Source organism: Marmota monax, unplaced genomic scaffold, assembly GCF_021218885.2.
Source record: "Marmota monax isolate L192 unplaced genomic scaffold, Marmota_monax_Labrador192_F-V1.1 WCK01_AAM20220418_F8-fsc00001, whole genome shotgun sequence".
NCBI classification, from domain to species: Eukaryota; Metazoa; Chordata; class Mammalia; order Rodentia; family Sciuridae; genus Marmota; species Marmota monax.
This window is the reverse complement of record NW_026693777.1, coordinates 1761925-1775538: the sequence shown is the minus strand read 5'-3', so window position 1 is coordinate 1775538 and position 13614 is coordinate 1761925. Positions and strand designations below refer to the sequence as shown.

The 13614-nt window shown below is 50.9% G+C and overlaps 1 protein-coding gene and 1 long non-coding RNA gene across 14 annotated transcripts in view; one reads left to right on the top strand and one right to left on the bottom strand.

Moving 5' to 3' along the window:
• The window catches only part of LOC124104454 (uncharacterized), a 29766-nt gene extending 26334 nt beyond the window's left edge, over window positions 1-3432 (bottom strand). The window contains exon 1 of the long non-coding RNA XR_006855435.2: window positions 3073-3432. This is a non-coding gene — a long non-coding RNA (uncharacterized LOC124104454). The remainder of the gene's footprint in view (window positions 1-3072) is intronic.
• Window positions 2429-13614, top strand: part of Nkx2-1 (NK2 homeobox 1) — a 49605-nt gene continuing 38419 nt past the window's right edge. For 12 of the 13 annotated variants that reach the window (XM_058584482.1, XM_058584477.1, XM_058584478.1 and 9 more), the window contains exons 1-3: window positions 2681-3284; window positions 3383-3768; window positions 4641-9393. In XM_058584482.1, the coding sequence (XP_058440465.1) occupies window positions 3145-3284; window positions 3383-3768; window positions 4641-5392 (1278 nt within the window). In that variant the 5' untranslated portion in view covers window positions 2681-3144 and the 3' untranslated portion in view covers window positions 5393-9393. The other variant, XM_058584484.1, reaches the window with a different exon arrangement.

The window sequence follows — 13614 nt, the reverse complement described above, 5'->3', positions numbered from 1 at the left end:
ACATATTTGCCTTTTCCCCACAAGGCCCCGGGGTCTTTGGGCTTATCCTTAGCAGTGCAGCGTGCTGGGGGGGAAAGAATGCGGCGCGGTGGGTGTGTATGAACCTGCACACGTGGGAGAGAAGCCTGGGGCCCGGGATGCAGGGAGCCAGCAGGAAAGTCTCAGGTGAGGTCTAGACTAGGCTGGAGCTGGCTGTTGCCACGTCAGCAGCTGAAGATAGAAACGTAGTCCTAATTTCAGGGAGAGAGCGAAGCCGTTGTCCGCTCCACCCCTTGAGCTCTAATTCTTGCTTTGCGCCCCAATCCCACCCACCGCCACGGTCCAGGTGGCTCAGGAGTAGGGTGTCTTCCAGATCTGAGACCCTGATTCTACTGGAGGCTTAGCCCCGAGAAGCTGCCAGCCACATGCATCCAGGGCCTGCTGCGGGGCTGGAGCTAAGCTGCCTAGGGAGGAAAGTTGAGGAGGCACAACTCCGGGGCTGTGGAAGAGTCATCAAACTCTTCACTCAGGTCCGGCATCCTAACTACAGAAATCTGGGGTTCTGGCAATGAGCTTTAAAAATGTCAAGGCTTTGAAAGCACTTTGATATGTTGGATCTTATTTGAATCTCATTAAAAAAATGTCGAAGAATTATCACCATTTCTAAATGGCATTGAGGGAGAGGTGCACGACATTGGACGCTTGGTGTTTCCTACATTTACCACGTATGAAATAATGGAGAGAGAGAGAAAGAGATAGAAGATGAGTAACTGGGAAACCCACTCCACCTTCCAGATAAGACCCCATTCTGGATTTGGGCCCATCTGTGTTGCGCCTACAGTCAAAATCCGCTTTCCGCTTTACCGGAACTTTTGCACTTGAACCCCACGACGCCTCCCTTCCTACACCTTAGACATTACATTGACCAAAGCACAATTGATGTGGTTTGAGTTCTTCCTGAGAGCGCCCCCCAGAGAAGCCCCTGGGAAAGACCGGTGCAGGGCCCAGCTTTGCACCTGTCTTTAGCCACGCGTGTTGCAAGCGCATCTCTGCACGAAAATGCAGGGTTGCCTGCCCCAAAGCCACTGTGGGGGTCCTGTAAAAAACGAGGGTCCAGGTGGGAGGTCTGGGAGTGAGGTGGGGGATGAGGTAGGTGGTGAGGAAAGCGAATGTTAGTATAGAAGTTGGCTTTGTATTGAAGGAGTACAGAACACTCTTCAAGGAGAGGATAGAGATCTTAAAAAGCAAACAGAATAACTTTCACTACTATAATTGCTATTAATGAAAAAGGAGTTTAACCTGCTGAATTAAGTAGATAAAACCTGCTTGTTCATTATTGGGAGTTCCCTCACTACAAAGAGGGGAAATAAAACAAAGAAACAAAAACCAAATTCGAGGAGCTTCATTGACTGGCCTCCGAAGTATCTTGGAGGCATCAGTCGGTCCGGAAAGCGCTCCGCCCTCTCAGTCCCCAGCGCAGTGAGAAAGCTAAAACCACCAAAGAAAAAGCAAAACAAAAACAAACAACGAAAGCGTTTAAAATCCAAGAGGGAAAGTCTAAGTTGGTCTCAAAATCTGCGCCATGCCGCGGGTAGTCAACTCGGCTGCAGATCCCGGACCGCCAGAGCCACGCATCTGACGCCCCCGGCCCCGCTGGGGAGCGCAGCCCACAGCTCCCCCTCGCCAGGCGCCCAAGGACCCTCAAGGCGCGGGGCTCACACTTGAAGCCTGGGAACGCTCAGACAGGAAACCCACTTCCTCCTAAGCAGTTTCTTGCTCGCAGGATGAGAGGTGCCCAATTGAAGTAGAATGATCCTCATCTACTAATATCCAGCGTGGCCACAAAGCGACTGGCCATTTACGCAGCCACTTTAAACAAAGATATTTGGTTATTCCCGGGGAAGCAAGTGCACTTTTGCATGGCTGAGCTCCGGGGCGGAGGAGAGCTTCAGCCCAGCCTCCCGCCCGTTAGGTTGCCAGCGCCAGGGTATTCGCCCCCTCCCGGTCAGCGGGTCCCGCCAGGGTTTAGTTCCACCCGAGTACAGGCGAGAGGGCTCTCTCGCCGCCGGTTGCCGGTGTCCTCTGGAAGCCCCCCAAGGGGAAAACAGAGAGGCTCTCCTCTCTGGTTCTGAGGCTATGAGGTCCTCTGAAAGTCGGTTCCAGCCCCAGAATCCTGAGTGTCCAGACAATGGGCCAGGGTCAGGGACAACTTCAGTGACGGACTCTCACGTTAGTCGTTCCCCATCTTCCTAGCTCAGGAGGCTACTGGTGTGCTTGCCTCAACCGGGGGTGGAGGTGGGGAGACAGCGTGCGGGTGTGGGGGTGTGATGAGGGGTGGCCCGCTAAGAAGCCCTGAGCTGGGGGTGGGGGGAGGCGCGGGGATCCGCGACAGCCTCCGGGCGGCAGTTGTTCCCTTACTCAGCTCCCCCTCCGCCCGCTAGGATTCTCTCCGGTAAGGGGAAAGGGGGCGGGGAGCAGAGGTGTCCCTCTGACGGCGGCAGAAGAGGCAGACAGACTGACAGACACGTAGACCAACAGTGCAGCCCCAGGGTTCGTCCCCAGACTCGCTCGCTCATTTGGTGGCGACTGGGGCTCTGCGCAGCGAAGCCCGATGTGGTCCGGAGGCAGTGGGAAGGCGCGGGGCTGGGAGGCCGCGGCGGGAGGGAGGAGCAGCCCCAGCAGGCTCAGGTGAAACCCCCACCCCGTCCCTCGGCCCCCTCCTCCTAAAGACCTGTCCCTTCCTGGGGAACCCCGACCGAATTGGAAAGTGGTTCCACTTTGTAACTCCTCAAGTTGGTTGCAAAGCAGTATTCACCTTCCTTCCTCCCCATCCCTCCTCCTCGGCTACTCTCCACCCCACCTCCTGCCTTCCCAGCTCTCGGTCCCCTCCTCCTTCCCCTCCCCCGCCTCCTCCCCGTGCGCTGCCGGCACCCCACAAAAAATGGGGATGGGGGTGTCTAGGGGAGAGGGAAAGAAATGCTTTGGGTCCCTCTCTCTCTCTCTCTCTCTCTCTCTCTCTCTCTCTCTCTCTCTGTCCCTCCCTCCCTCTTTGAGACCTAAAAATCCTGACAAGTGAAACTTAAAGGTGTTTACCTTGTCATCAGCATGTAAGCTAATTATCTCGGGCAAGATGTAGGCTTCTATTGTCTTGTTGCTTTAGCGCTTATGCCCCGCCTCTGGTGGCTGCCTAAAACCTGGCGCCGGGCTAAAACAAACGCGAGGCAGCCCCCGAGCCTCCACTCAAGCCAATTAAGGCGGACTCGGTCCACTCCGTTACGTGTACATCCAACAAGATCGGCGTTAAGGTAACACCAGAATATTTGGCAAAGGGAGAAAAAAAAAGTAGCGAAGCTTCGCCTTCCCCCTCTCCCTTTTTTTTTCCTCCTCTTCCTTCCTCCTCCAGCCGCCGCCGAATCATGTCGATGAGTCCAAAGCACACGACTCCGTTCTCAGTGTCTGACATCTTGAGTCCCCTGGAGGAAAGCTACAAGAAAGTGGGCATGGAGGGCGGCGGCCTCGGGGCTCCGCTAGCGGCGTACAGGCAGGGCCAGGCGGCACCGCCGGCCGCGGCTATGCAGCAGCACGCCGTGGGGCACCACGGCGCCGTCACCGCCGCCTACCACATGACGGCGGCGGGGGTGCCCCAGCTCTCGCACTCCGCTGTGGGGGGCTACTGCAACGGCAACCTGGGCAACATGAGCGAGCTGCCGCCCTACCAGGACACCATGCGAAACAGCGCTTCCGGCCCCGGATGGTACGGCGCCAACCCAGACCCGCGCTTCCCCGCCAGTAAGTCAGGCCGCCCCACTGCGGGGCCGCGGGCTGAGCACAGGAGGCGTGGAGGGGTCCGGCTGAGAGCTAGGCATCAGGGTGGGCAGCCTGGCAGCGGCGCCTGGGAGATGGGTGCAGGAGTTGGGGATTCTTCCTTCTGCTGGGCTGGGGATCCAAGAAGAGACACTTGGTAGCGCTGGTCCTGTGAACAGGTGCTTCTACTAAGCATCTCCAGGCGCGGCTAACTGGCAGCTCTGCTGCGCGCCTAAGACCTCTGAGAGCCGATCAAAGCCACCCCCGAGTTGAGGGAGCAAGGGTGAGCAGCGCATGGAGAGGCAAGGCCTGGCCAGGAGCTAGGCCGCCCTGCTGGGACGCATTTAGGCGCCCGGCCTGGCCCGCTTTCTAGCGGAGTCTGGCCAGGGAGGAGGGCGCGCGGTTCCGCAGGGGGCTCTAAATGGCCTGAGCTGGTGCCTTCACTGGGACCCACAGCAGAGGCAAAACGTCTGGGGGCTTGAGTTTCTGAAGTGAACACTCTGCTCTTGTTACTTCCCAAAGTTGGGGTCTACTGTTGGACCCCAACTCCGGCTCTGAGCTCTGTCCTCTGCCTGTGGCGGGCTAACACTGTGCTTCACATCGGGCTTGGGCGCAAAAGGAGCAGGAGCGGCCTTTCCCCCACTGCGCTTTTTGAGTCAAAAGAGAGTTCTGAGGGGGGTAGCCAGGGTTGAAGCCGCGAGCTCCTTCGACGGCGCGGCTAGACCTCTGGAGCCGAGCAGTAGGCCTGGGTGAGGAGGGCGCCGTCGGGGTTGGACCGGGTGGGCCAAGGGCGCTGAAGGTAGGGTTGGCCTGAACCCGCCCGGTCCCAGCCGACGCTGTGCGTTTGTCGCTTACAGTCTCTCGCTTCATGGGCCCGGCGAGCGGCATGAACATGAGCGGCATGGGCGGCCTGGGCTCGCTGGGGGACGTGAGCAAGAATATGGCCCCGCTGCCCAGCGCGCCGCGGCGGAAGCGCCGGGTGCTCTTCTCCCAGGCTCAGGTGTACGAGCTGGAGCGACGCTTCAAACAACAGAAATACCTGTCGGCGCCGGAGCGCGAGCACCTGGCCAGCATGATCCACCTGACACCCACGCAGGTCAAGATCTGGTTCCAGAATCACCGCTACAAAATGAAGCGCCAAGCCAAGGACAAAGCAGCACAACAGCAGTTGCAGCAGGACAGCGGCGGCGGCGGCGGCGGGGGTGGCGGCGGGGGCGCCGGTTGCCCACAACAGCAGCAGGCTCAGCAGCAGTCGCCGCGCCGTGTGGCAGTGCCGGTCCTGGTGAAAGACGGCAAACCCTGCCAGGCTGGCGCCCAGGCGCCGGGCGCCGCCAGTCTACAAGGCCACGCACAACAGCAGGCGCAGCAGCAGGCTCAGGCCGCCCAGGCGGCAGCAGCAGCTATCTCGGTCGGCAGCGGTGGCGCGGGCCTGGGGGCACACCCGGGCCACCAGCCTGGCAGCGCAGGCCAGTCTCCGGACCTGGCGCACCACGCAGCCAGTCCCGCAGCGCTGCAGGGCCAGGTCTCCAGCCTGTCCCACCTGAACTCCTCAGGCTCGGACTATGGCACCATGTCCTGCTCCACCTTGCTATACGGTCGGACCTGGTGAGAGGACACTCCGCCCGCCTTAGCCCGGCGCGCTGCCTCACCGCTTCCCCTCTGCCCGCCACACAGACCACCATACACCCGCTGCTCCACGCGCTTCTACTTTTCTTAAGAACCTGTCAGCGTTTAGACCGAGGAAAAATACACAAAGGCCAAACTGCTGGACGTCTTTTCCCCCCTCTTCCTTTCTTTCTAAATTTGTGGATTTTTTTAAAAAAGAAAAAGAAAATAAAAATCAACCAAGCAAATTCAATTCTTTACGAAGTCTTTAAACATAGAAGGACATAGAAAGAACAGCTCTGGGGTGTCTTTTCCGTGATTCAAATTGATTTCCCACGCTGGGGCGGGGCACAGTTTGGAGAGGGCTGTACACTGGTATGGCTCTGGACTCTAAAGATCTCAAACTTCACTGTGGGTACACTCTGACAGCAAAGTGGGCTCTCTTGTAAATACCAGATTTTTTTTCTTTTTCTTTTCTTTTTTCTTTCTTTCTTTCTTTCTTTTTTTTTAAGAAGGGAGGAAGGGTGCTGGGGAGAGGAAAGATTCTTGGACATAACCCACTTGTCACTGACACAAAGGAAGTGCCTCCTCCCAGATGCCCTCTGGCCCTATAGGTTCAGCCCCAGACCGTCCCTCTGGAAAATTGTTTTATGTTTGATGTGAACTTGTAGCTGTAAAATGCTGTCAAAAGTTGGACAAATTCATAGTTTTTAGTAATCTGTACATTTTGTTGTAAAAAGAAACCCACTCCCCATCCCCAGTCCCTCATTTTTTTAAGGGCATTGACAAATCTGTGTATATTATTTGGCAGTTTGGTATTTGCAGCGTCAGTCTTTTTCTGTTGTAACTTATGTAGATATTTGGCTTAAATATAGTTCCTAAGAAGCTTCTAATAAATTATACAAATTAAAAAGGTTCTTTTTCTGATTAAAAAACTTTCTTCTTGTTTGGTTTTGATTTGACTTTAAATAGCTTTTTTAGTGTTGGTGGCAGTGGGGGGCTCATCTTTGGCCTGATGGGATCTGAATTGTTTGGATTTGAGCTCTAAGGATTCTGAACTAGATAATGAGGCCAGGCCCAGAGTTCCTGTCCCGCAGGAAGAGGGAATTGTATTCTACCTTGCAATTGAGTGGAATCAAATCTTGAGCAGCCCTGCTACTCAGTAATAGAGGACAGAAAGCTACACTACTTCTACCCTAGAGGGAGAAGAAGAGAAGAAGAAAAAGAAACCATAGGACTTGTTTTCAAAGCAAGGCTTTTGTTTTTAGAAACCTCAAAACTATGTACTGTGGTCTTATACAGTTGAGCCAATGTTTTAAAACAGTGGTCCAGGATACCCATTTGAAATAATCCTGAATGAGCTATCATTTCTGGTGAAGGAATTATTTCTGTAGACATGAACATCAAACATAATATTTATAATCCTCAACCAAGCTCTTTTACAGTTAGAATTTGGTGGGTGGCTGTTTTCGAAAGGGAAGCCATTCAGGGTTTTATTTTGGCTTTGAGGCAGTGATCCCTGTTCAGGAATCAGCAACGGCCCCCCACTCCACCTCTCTACTTCCTCCCCTCCTGGCTGCTCCTTGGTCAGTGTCTTTAACTAGATGGCTGGAATGAGGATCCCTCTGGCAGGACTTTGAAAGCTGGGGTTTTATTCTTTGTTCCTGAGATTTCCATCTCTGTTTTCTAAATCTTTGCAATGATGCCTCTTTCTCCTGCACCCCCCCCCCAACAAAATAATTTTTGCTCCTTTTTTTTTTTCAATCTCTAATTTCCTGATCCCAGCTTTCAGTTATATGTGTTGGGGGAAATATTGAGGTTTCTGTGGTGAGCCAGGGGTATTGGTGGTGGAAGAAATGTTTGTGATCAGAGAGAAACATTATAGTCCCGTGGATGGGCTGTTATTCCTTTCCTGTCACCCCTGATGAAACTACAGAGAAAAGACAGTCTAAAAGACTGCAGGAAGATGCCCCTCCTAGCACTTTCCTCTAGGTCTGGAAGTACTTGTTGTTGAAGATTGATTCATATTTGGCATGCATTCACGCCTTGCCTAGATTTTCAACTTTCTTTTCCCCTTCATGCTTTTTTCCCTCCCTCTTTTCTTCCTCTTCTTTCCATTTCATTTAGTCTCCAAGTTTCCCTTCCAATACCCACACCACATCCCCAGCTTTATCCCCAAGACTTTGTAAATGAAGCAGAAAGCCAGAAATGCCTGCCCGGCATCTAGCAGTCCTTTTCACTGTCTTCCAGAGGAGGCCTCTCTGTGTGCCTTAGAACTAGGGGTTAGTGTGGGCTTTCTCCCTCACCAGGCCTGGCTACTGAGATAAGTTTTCAATATCCAGGTGGGACATGAAGATTCTGAAAGGATGGTTGGTTGGGTCTAAAGAGTGAGCCGGTTTGGGGAAATTTCAGGAGGCATTTCATTTGGGAAAACAATCAAAAAGTTTGAACATTTGCTGTGTAAGGGGCAGCTTTCCTTCTGTGACAAGGCACCCAGCTTAGGGTGGCTGGGCAAGGGACTAGCCTGGACAGAGACATGGCGCGCGCCACTGTGCTGCCCCCTGCCTGTTTTCTACCCGGGGGCCGGTTCCTGGGAGTCACCGTTTTAGTGTGCTGTGATATTCTTGGCCTTATCACAGGATGGAGTTTCTATCAAACACATTCTTCTCCCCGCCGGCTTAGTTTGAAGTCTGTTTACTTGTCCCGGGAAAAGGTGAATTCAGCCGGGTCTGCGGATGGGACCTATACAAACAGGGCCTCCGCCGCCTCTCGCCATCAATCAGTCCGGGTCCACTGGCTCCCGGTCCTAGCTGAGGGATTTGTTGCAGCTGCAGGAAGTAGCCCTGGAAAGCAGTCTTAAACGTCTCTTGACGAGTGTGCAGGGTTCCTCTCGTGGAGTCTCCTATTTTAGGTTTCCAGCAACTCGGGTCCTGGTAGTTTCTGGCCTCCCTGAAAGAGAAATCAGTATTCTGGGAATGCATCTGGCGTTGAGGTGCTGGAAAAGTTGAAAACTTCCCTCACGTGAGGGGGCAGATCAGTTTGTTCAGATATACCCGAGAAACTTTGCCCCTTCCAAAGTACCCCACCCAAACCTAGGCCCCAAAGGCTCCGGGAATGGGGGAGATTTTGCAGATAGCATCTCCCCCTTTCCTACTATCCCCCACCCCACCCCCACTCGGCCATGTAAACAGGAGGACTATCTCGAGAGCCCTGGAGAGCCGCTCTAGTGGCTTCAGGGCCTGAAACCCCAGGCTTGGTTTGTTTGATGTTTAGCATCCCAAAGCGGCTACCCACCCCCGCCCCAGTCTGGGAACCCCGAGCTGTGGGCCTGTGGGCAGGAGAGGAAGGAAAGCAGCCTTCTCAGCTGGCGGTCCGTGGACTGGACTGGGCTCTGGGAGGCGTGAAGAACCAAACAGAGATGCCCAGAGGCGGGGAGGAAGGGATCCTGTGTTGCTGCTTCCACAACAGGGACACCTCAAGGATGGGAGGCGGGTGAAGGCATCGGGTGCCTCAGGAGAGCCGGCAGTGGCTCGGGATAGGAGCTGGCGGGATGGGAAGTAGCTTGGAGTCCGCAAGCCACATCGGGGCCCCCTCGGCGAGACTCGCTCTGGGCACCTAGTCCTGGAGGCGGGGGAGGCCCGCAGCGCTCCAGTCGGAGGGCATAGCCGGAGGCAGCTCTACTTCCCAGCTTAGGGCTTGGCCTTTCATGGGGAGCGGCTTGCTTTCCAAAGGATTTTATATCCTCCGAGGTTGTGCTAGGGAGCTCCAGCGACAAGGCTTGGATCTAGCATCGTAGTAGTCTTCGATTTTGAGACCCCAGGACGAATCCTCAGACTTTAGAGGCCGCACACCCGTAGCGCGCGCGCGCTCCGCGGCGTCTGGGCGTCGGTGAGGGGCTATCTCAAGGCGAAAGTGCACAAAAGGTAGCGCGAATCTCTTCCCAGGCGATCGAGATAAGAGGAAATGAGAGCGAGGTTTTCTGACTTCCAACTCATTAGGGACCAGGTAAGGTCAATACTTTCTCTATTATGTCTTTATCTTAAAAGCGGGTCAATTTAAGATAAGGGAAAAAAATCTAGAATCTGTGTGAACCGTGCTGATAAAGACTGACCCCTTTCCTGAACTAAAGCAAGCCAGGCAGACATTCATTTTCTATAAACAAGAGAGTTGAGAGAAGCTGCCTTGAATTCTGATCGGATGTCCCCAGTCTCTCTAGACATAGCTCCCCCCTCCAACGCTTCCACCTCCCAATCATTAGAGTGAGGAACCTGAGTGAGCGGGAGATTTTATTTGTGGAGAACTAGGAAGTCCATTGGGAAATGTGAATCTGAGATGATATGATTCTTAGGTTGTCTGCTGGCTGTTTTCTTCAAAGATGTCTTTCTTTGAAAATGGAAGGTAGTGACATGGATATTGGGAGGAATGAAGCTGAATGTTTTCCTTGCTTGGCCAGGTCCCCATTAGGAGATGCTTCTTTTGGCCCTCCCTGTCTTCCTGGCTGGTGGGTGCTTCCTTGTGCAGTTGTGTTCCTGAGGCTTCAGGCCACCCTCTGGGGGGCCCAGTTTGGAAGCCTGCCTTAACTTGGAGCACAGAAAGTTTTCTGCCTCTTCAGTGAGTGGTTTCTGGAAGGAGTGACCTGGCTCTAGGCAAACTGTCCACCCAAGTGACTGGAGGAATTGCCATGGATGGGAATAAAGTATGTGTTTATGGAAGGGGTGGCCCAAGGACCTTGTGAACCCCCATTCCCACCCAAATAGTGGTTTCTGAGCTTTCTTTGATGAGTCTTAAAGAAATGGAAGAAGAGCAGCCTCTGTAACTTGGCAGCATAGCTTTTGCCTCATCTGAAGCCATAGCTGAAGTGGCCGGCTACTTTTCTCTCTGATACTGACCTAATACCCAATTTGGAGGGTATCTATGTATAGTCCAGGGCTTCTGTTCCTCCCCACATTTGACAGTGTTTCCCATTTCATCTCTGCTTCCTAAACATTTATGGCCTTTGTAATTATGAGTTATAGCAAAGTTTTGGAAAAAGGTGAGATTTGAATACATTTCCTGTTTTATTTATTTTTGCAATTTTCAGGACACTGTAATATAAATTGCCCAATGTAGTACTTTTCCTGAATGATAAAACATATATGTAAACATTTCAGGCAGTAGAAAATTCCTTCTTCCAACATAATATTCACATCTGATTCTGCTCACTCTGTATATAGGGATAAGTGGTTGCTTACAATAGATGTCTGTCAATGTATGTATATGTAGAAGTATATATACACATATCTATTTTTAAGATGTTCCAAAACAAAATTTTAAATATAGAATTGGATTTTACAGATTCTGTTAGATGTAATAAAGTTGAGTACATTCATTACCTCAATTGAAACTTAGTTTTCCTTTAAAAATTAAAAAAATTCTTTAATTTGTCCAATTTAACTGGAATATTTATTTATTGTCATGTGGAACTCTAGAGAGCTAATCATGTTTGGGAAATTGTTAAATTTGTGCTTAAAGAAATGGAACTTGGTGCCTGAGACACAGCTGTGGGTGAGGGTTTTTTTTTTTTTTTTTGCAACCTATATCACAAATTGTTGTCTCTCGCTGAACTTACAACATCCACTAAAAGACATCGTTAGTATGAATGCTACTGCCCGGCTAATGAAACAAACCAAACTAACAAAAAACAAAAACAAGAGAAATTATTCTGCTCCTTGTTTATAGCCAATGTTCTCTCTCTTTCTGCTTTCATATTATAGTGGAAATACAAGGGCAGGTCTGAATGTGTCCCACAAGAAAAAAAGACAAACTCACTCAACCCCCATTTTGCACATTTTTGGAAAACCTGTCTTTGATTGCTAGATCGTGGTTGTCAGTAACTGTAGATTGTTGATGGAGAGGTAAACATTGCATTTCTAGGGTTTTGGTGATTGCTTATAATTTCATTTCTACAAAACCAGAAATGTCAAAACATGAAAAGTGTCCTTGGGTACCTTTCTCCTACAGCTGTGCTCTGGAGGAGTTCTGTGGACAATTGCCCAGAACTGGACGGCCTCCACCTTGCCTCTAATTCTCTCCCAATGATGGTGCTCAAAGGTGTCCAAAGCTCTAGGAAAACAAGGGTTCATTTGGCTTTCATGCTGCTGGTTTACCTGATCTCCCCAGCACACACAAGGTTGAATGTGCATGTGTAGATGTAAACCTGGAATTACCGTAATGACGCGAAGAGGACTGAGAGCTGGTTCCTCTGAGCTGGCTGTTTGCTCTGCCCTAACCCAGGAGACCTGGGTAATATTTAACTACCAAGTATACCTATGTATAGAATGAAAACTCTTTAGGGTCTTGGAAGATGCTTCCTGAGATACTGAGAACCAGGTCTCTAAACAGAGGTTCAGAGACAGGCTTTTTCAGAGAAGATACTGAAGCCACACAGGATTAAACCTTTCTCTTGGCCACTTCAAAGTGTCTGGAGGTCTGCAGGCCTGAGTGGGGACCAAGGGGACCAGGAGCTGGGCAGTGAGGGCTTCTTTTTTCCCTTCTGACTTGGCTTCAGAAAGAATTGTAACCTCTACCTTTACAGGTGTGCACAAAGCAAGTGCCTACCTCTAGCCAGGGCAGTCAGAAGTTGTAGCTAGTTCATTACTATTCACCACCCTTCAGTATTAACTGGAATGTTGATTTCTGCTCTTTGGTATCACTGCTTCCTGACAAGAATGCTGAAGCAAAGGCCTGAGTGCAGTAAACCCTGGAAGTGTGCACTGTATCATACTTACATCCAATACAACAGTAAAGCTCAGATATCTCTGCACACATCCACATGGTTCATTGGTTTCATACTGACATCAAAAAGGAGAACCTTTTGGAAATATTTGACAACAACAACATCAACAGAAAAGTCAACCCACTTATAGTCTATAATCGAGTACTGGATGGGGGTAAAGAGAAAACCTTTCAGATCCATGGTAGCATAAAGTACCTGGTCATTAACCTTACTGAATGAATCACTTTCTAATGATTACAATGCCACATAAACAGAAAATTAGCTGTTGAAAAATCTTGACATGGCTAAATACTTAGATTTTGTTAGTTGTGTTCTGAAAGCTGGGGATTTTCACGTACATGGGTCTGCATGTTGGAAAGACAGAAGAGAGGACAGGGGACTGAAAAGGAAGGAACGGGAGAGGACAGAAACTGTACCTGGTGACAGTGTGTGGGATTCTGTAGGTGGTTGTGACAGCTGAGAGGTGCTGGTTGTAGCTGATTCAAAGTGTTGGGGTGGAGTGGATGAGTGTGTGGTGTGTATACATTGTATTGAGGGGGTGATGCCAGTGGAAAGGGCCTGGGAGATGGCTGGGAGGTGGTGTGTGTACCATGTGTGAGCTTTGGACCGGTAACACAATGGGAACCTAATTATCTGGCTGAAACATGCTCAAATGGCAAAAAGTTGCAAAATAGATCGACCTCCCTGAGAAGAGAGGGAGCTGGTTACAGAGGTCTGCAGCCATCATCCTTTTTTCAATACATTTTAAACAAGAGGATCTAGCGAGTGATTCTGATTCAATACACATAATCAGTTTGCAAGTCTTATTTCCATTTGAAAACAGGGCCATTTGCAATCATAAGAGCCGGACACGCTGAAAGATACAGAGCGCATTCCGAGCAGATGATGGGTGACAGAATCTGTAGGCAAGCACTAAATATTTTCTTCTAGCCTCAGACCTTGTGTGTCTTTAGTCCCAACGTATTTTAAATGGAATATTCCTGTTGAATATATAACTTAATTGCTTAGAAAATCGAGACTCCATGGTGGTGGAGGTGGGGGGGGGCGGCGGCAAAGAGGTCACTGAGAAACCTTGTTGATTGTGCTTCTGCTTGGCGCTGCTTAATGGTCATGCAATGAAGAATACACTAGGTAAAAGATTTGATGAAAAACTCGAATTTGTTTTTTAAAGGCACGGCCACAAGAAAGTGTTGCCCAGGGCTAAGGCTTGCGGGCTGGAGCCACCCATCCCTTACCTGGTGTGGGAGACCAGCAGGCAGGCTGCGGAGCAAAGGTGCAGAAGCTAGAAGTAAGCCAGGGGGACAACTCTGCGGCCTCCCAGCTATTCTGCTAAAGACTGGGGGGGGGGGGGCGGCTTCGCGGTTCCCAATTGGTTGTCAGGGGTCTCAACAAGAAATGTGGGCACTTGAAATCTCAAGCTGTTTCTTGGTCTCTTATCAAGGAAACTTTTG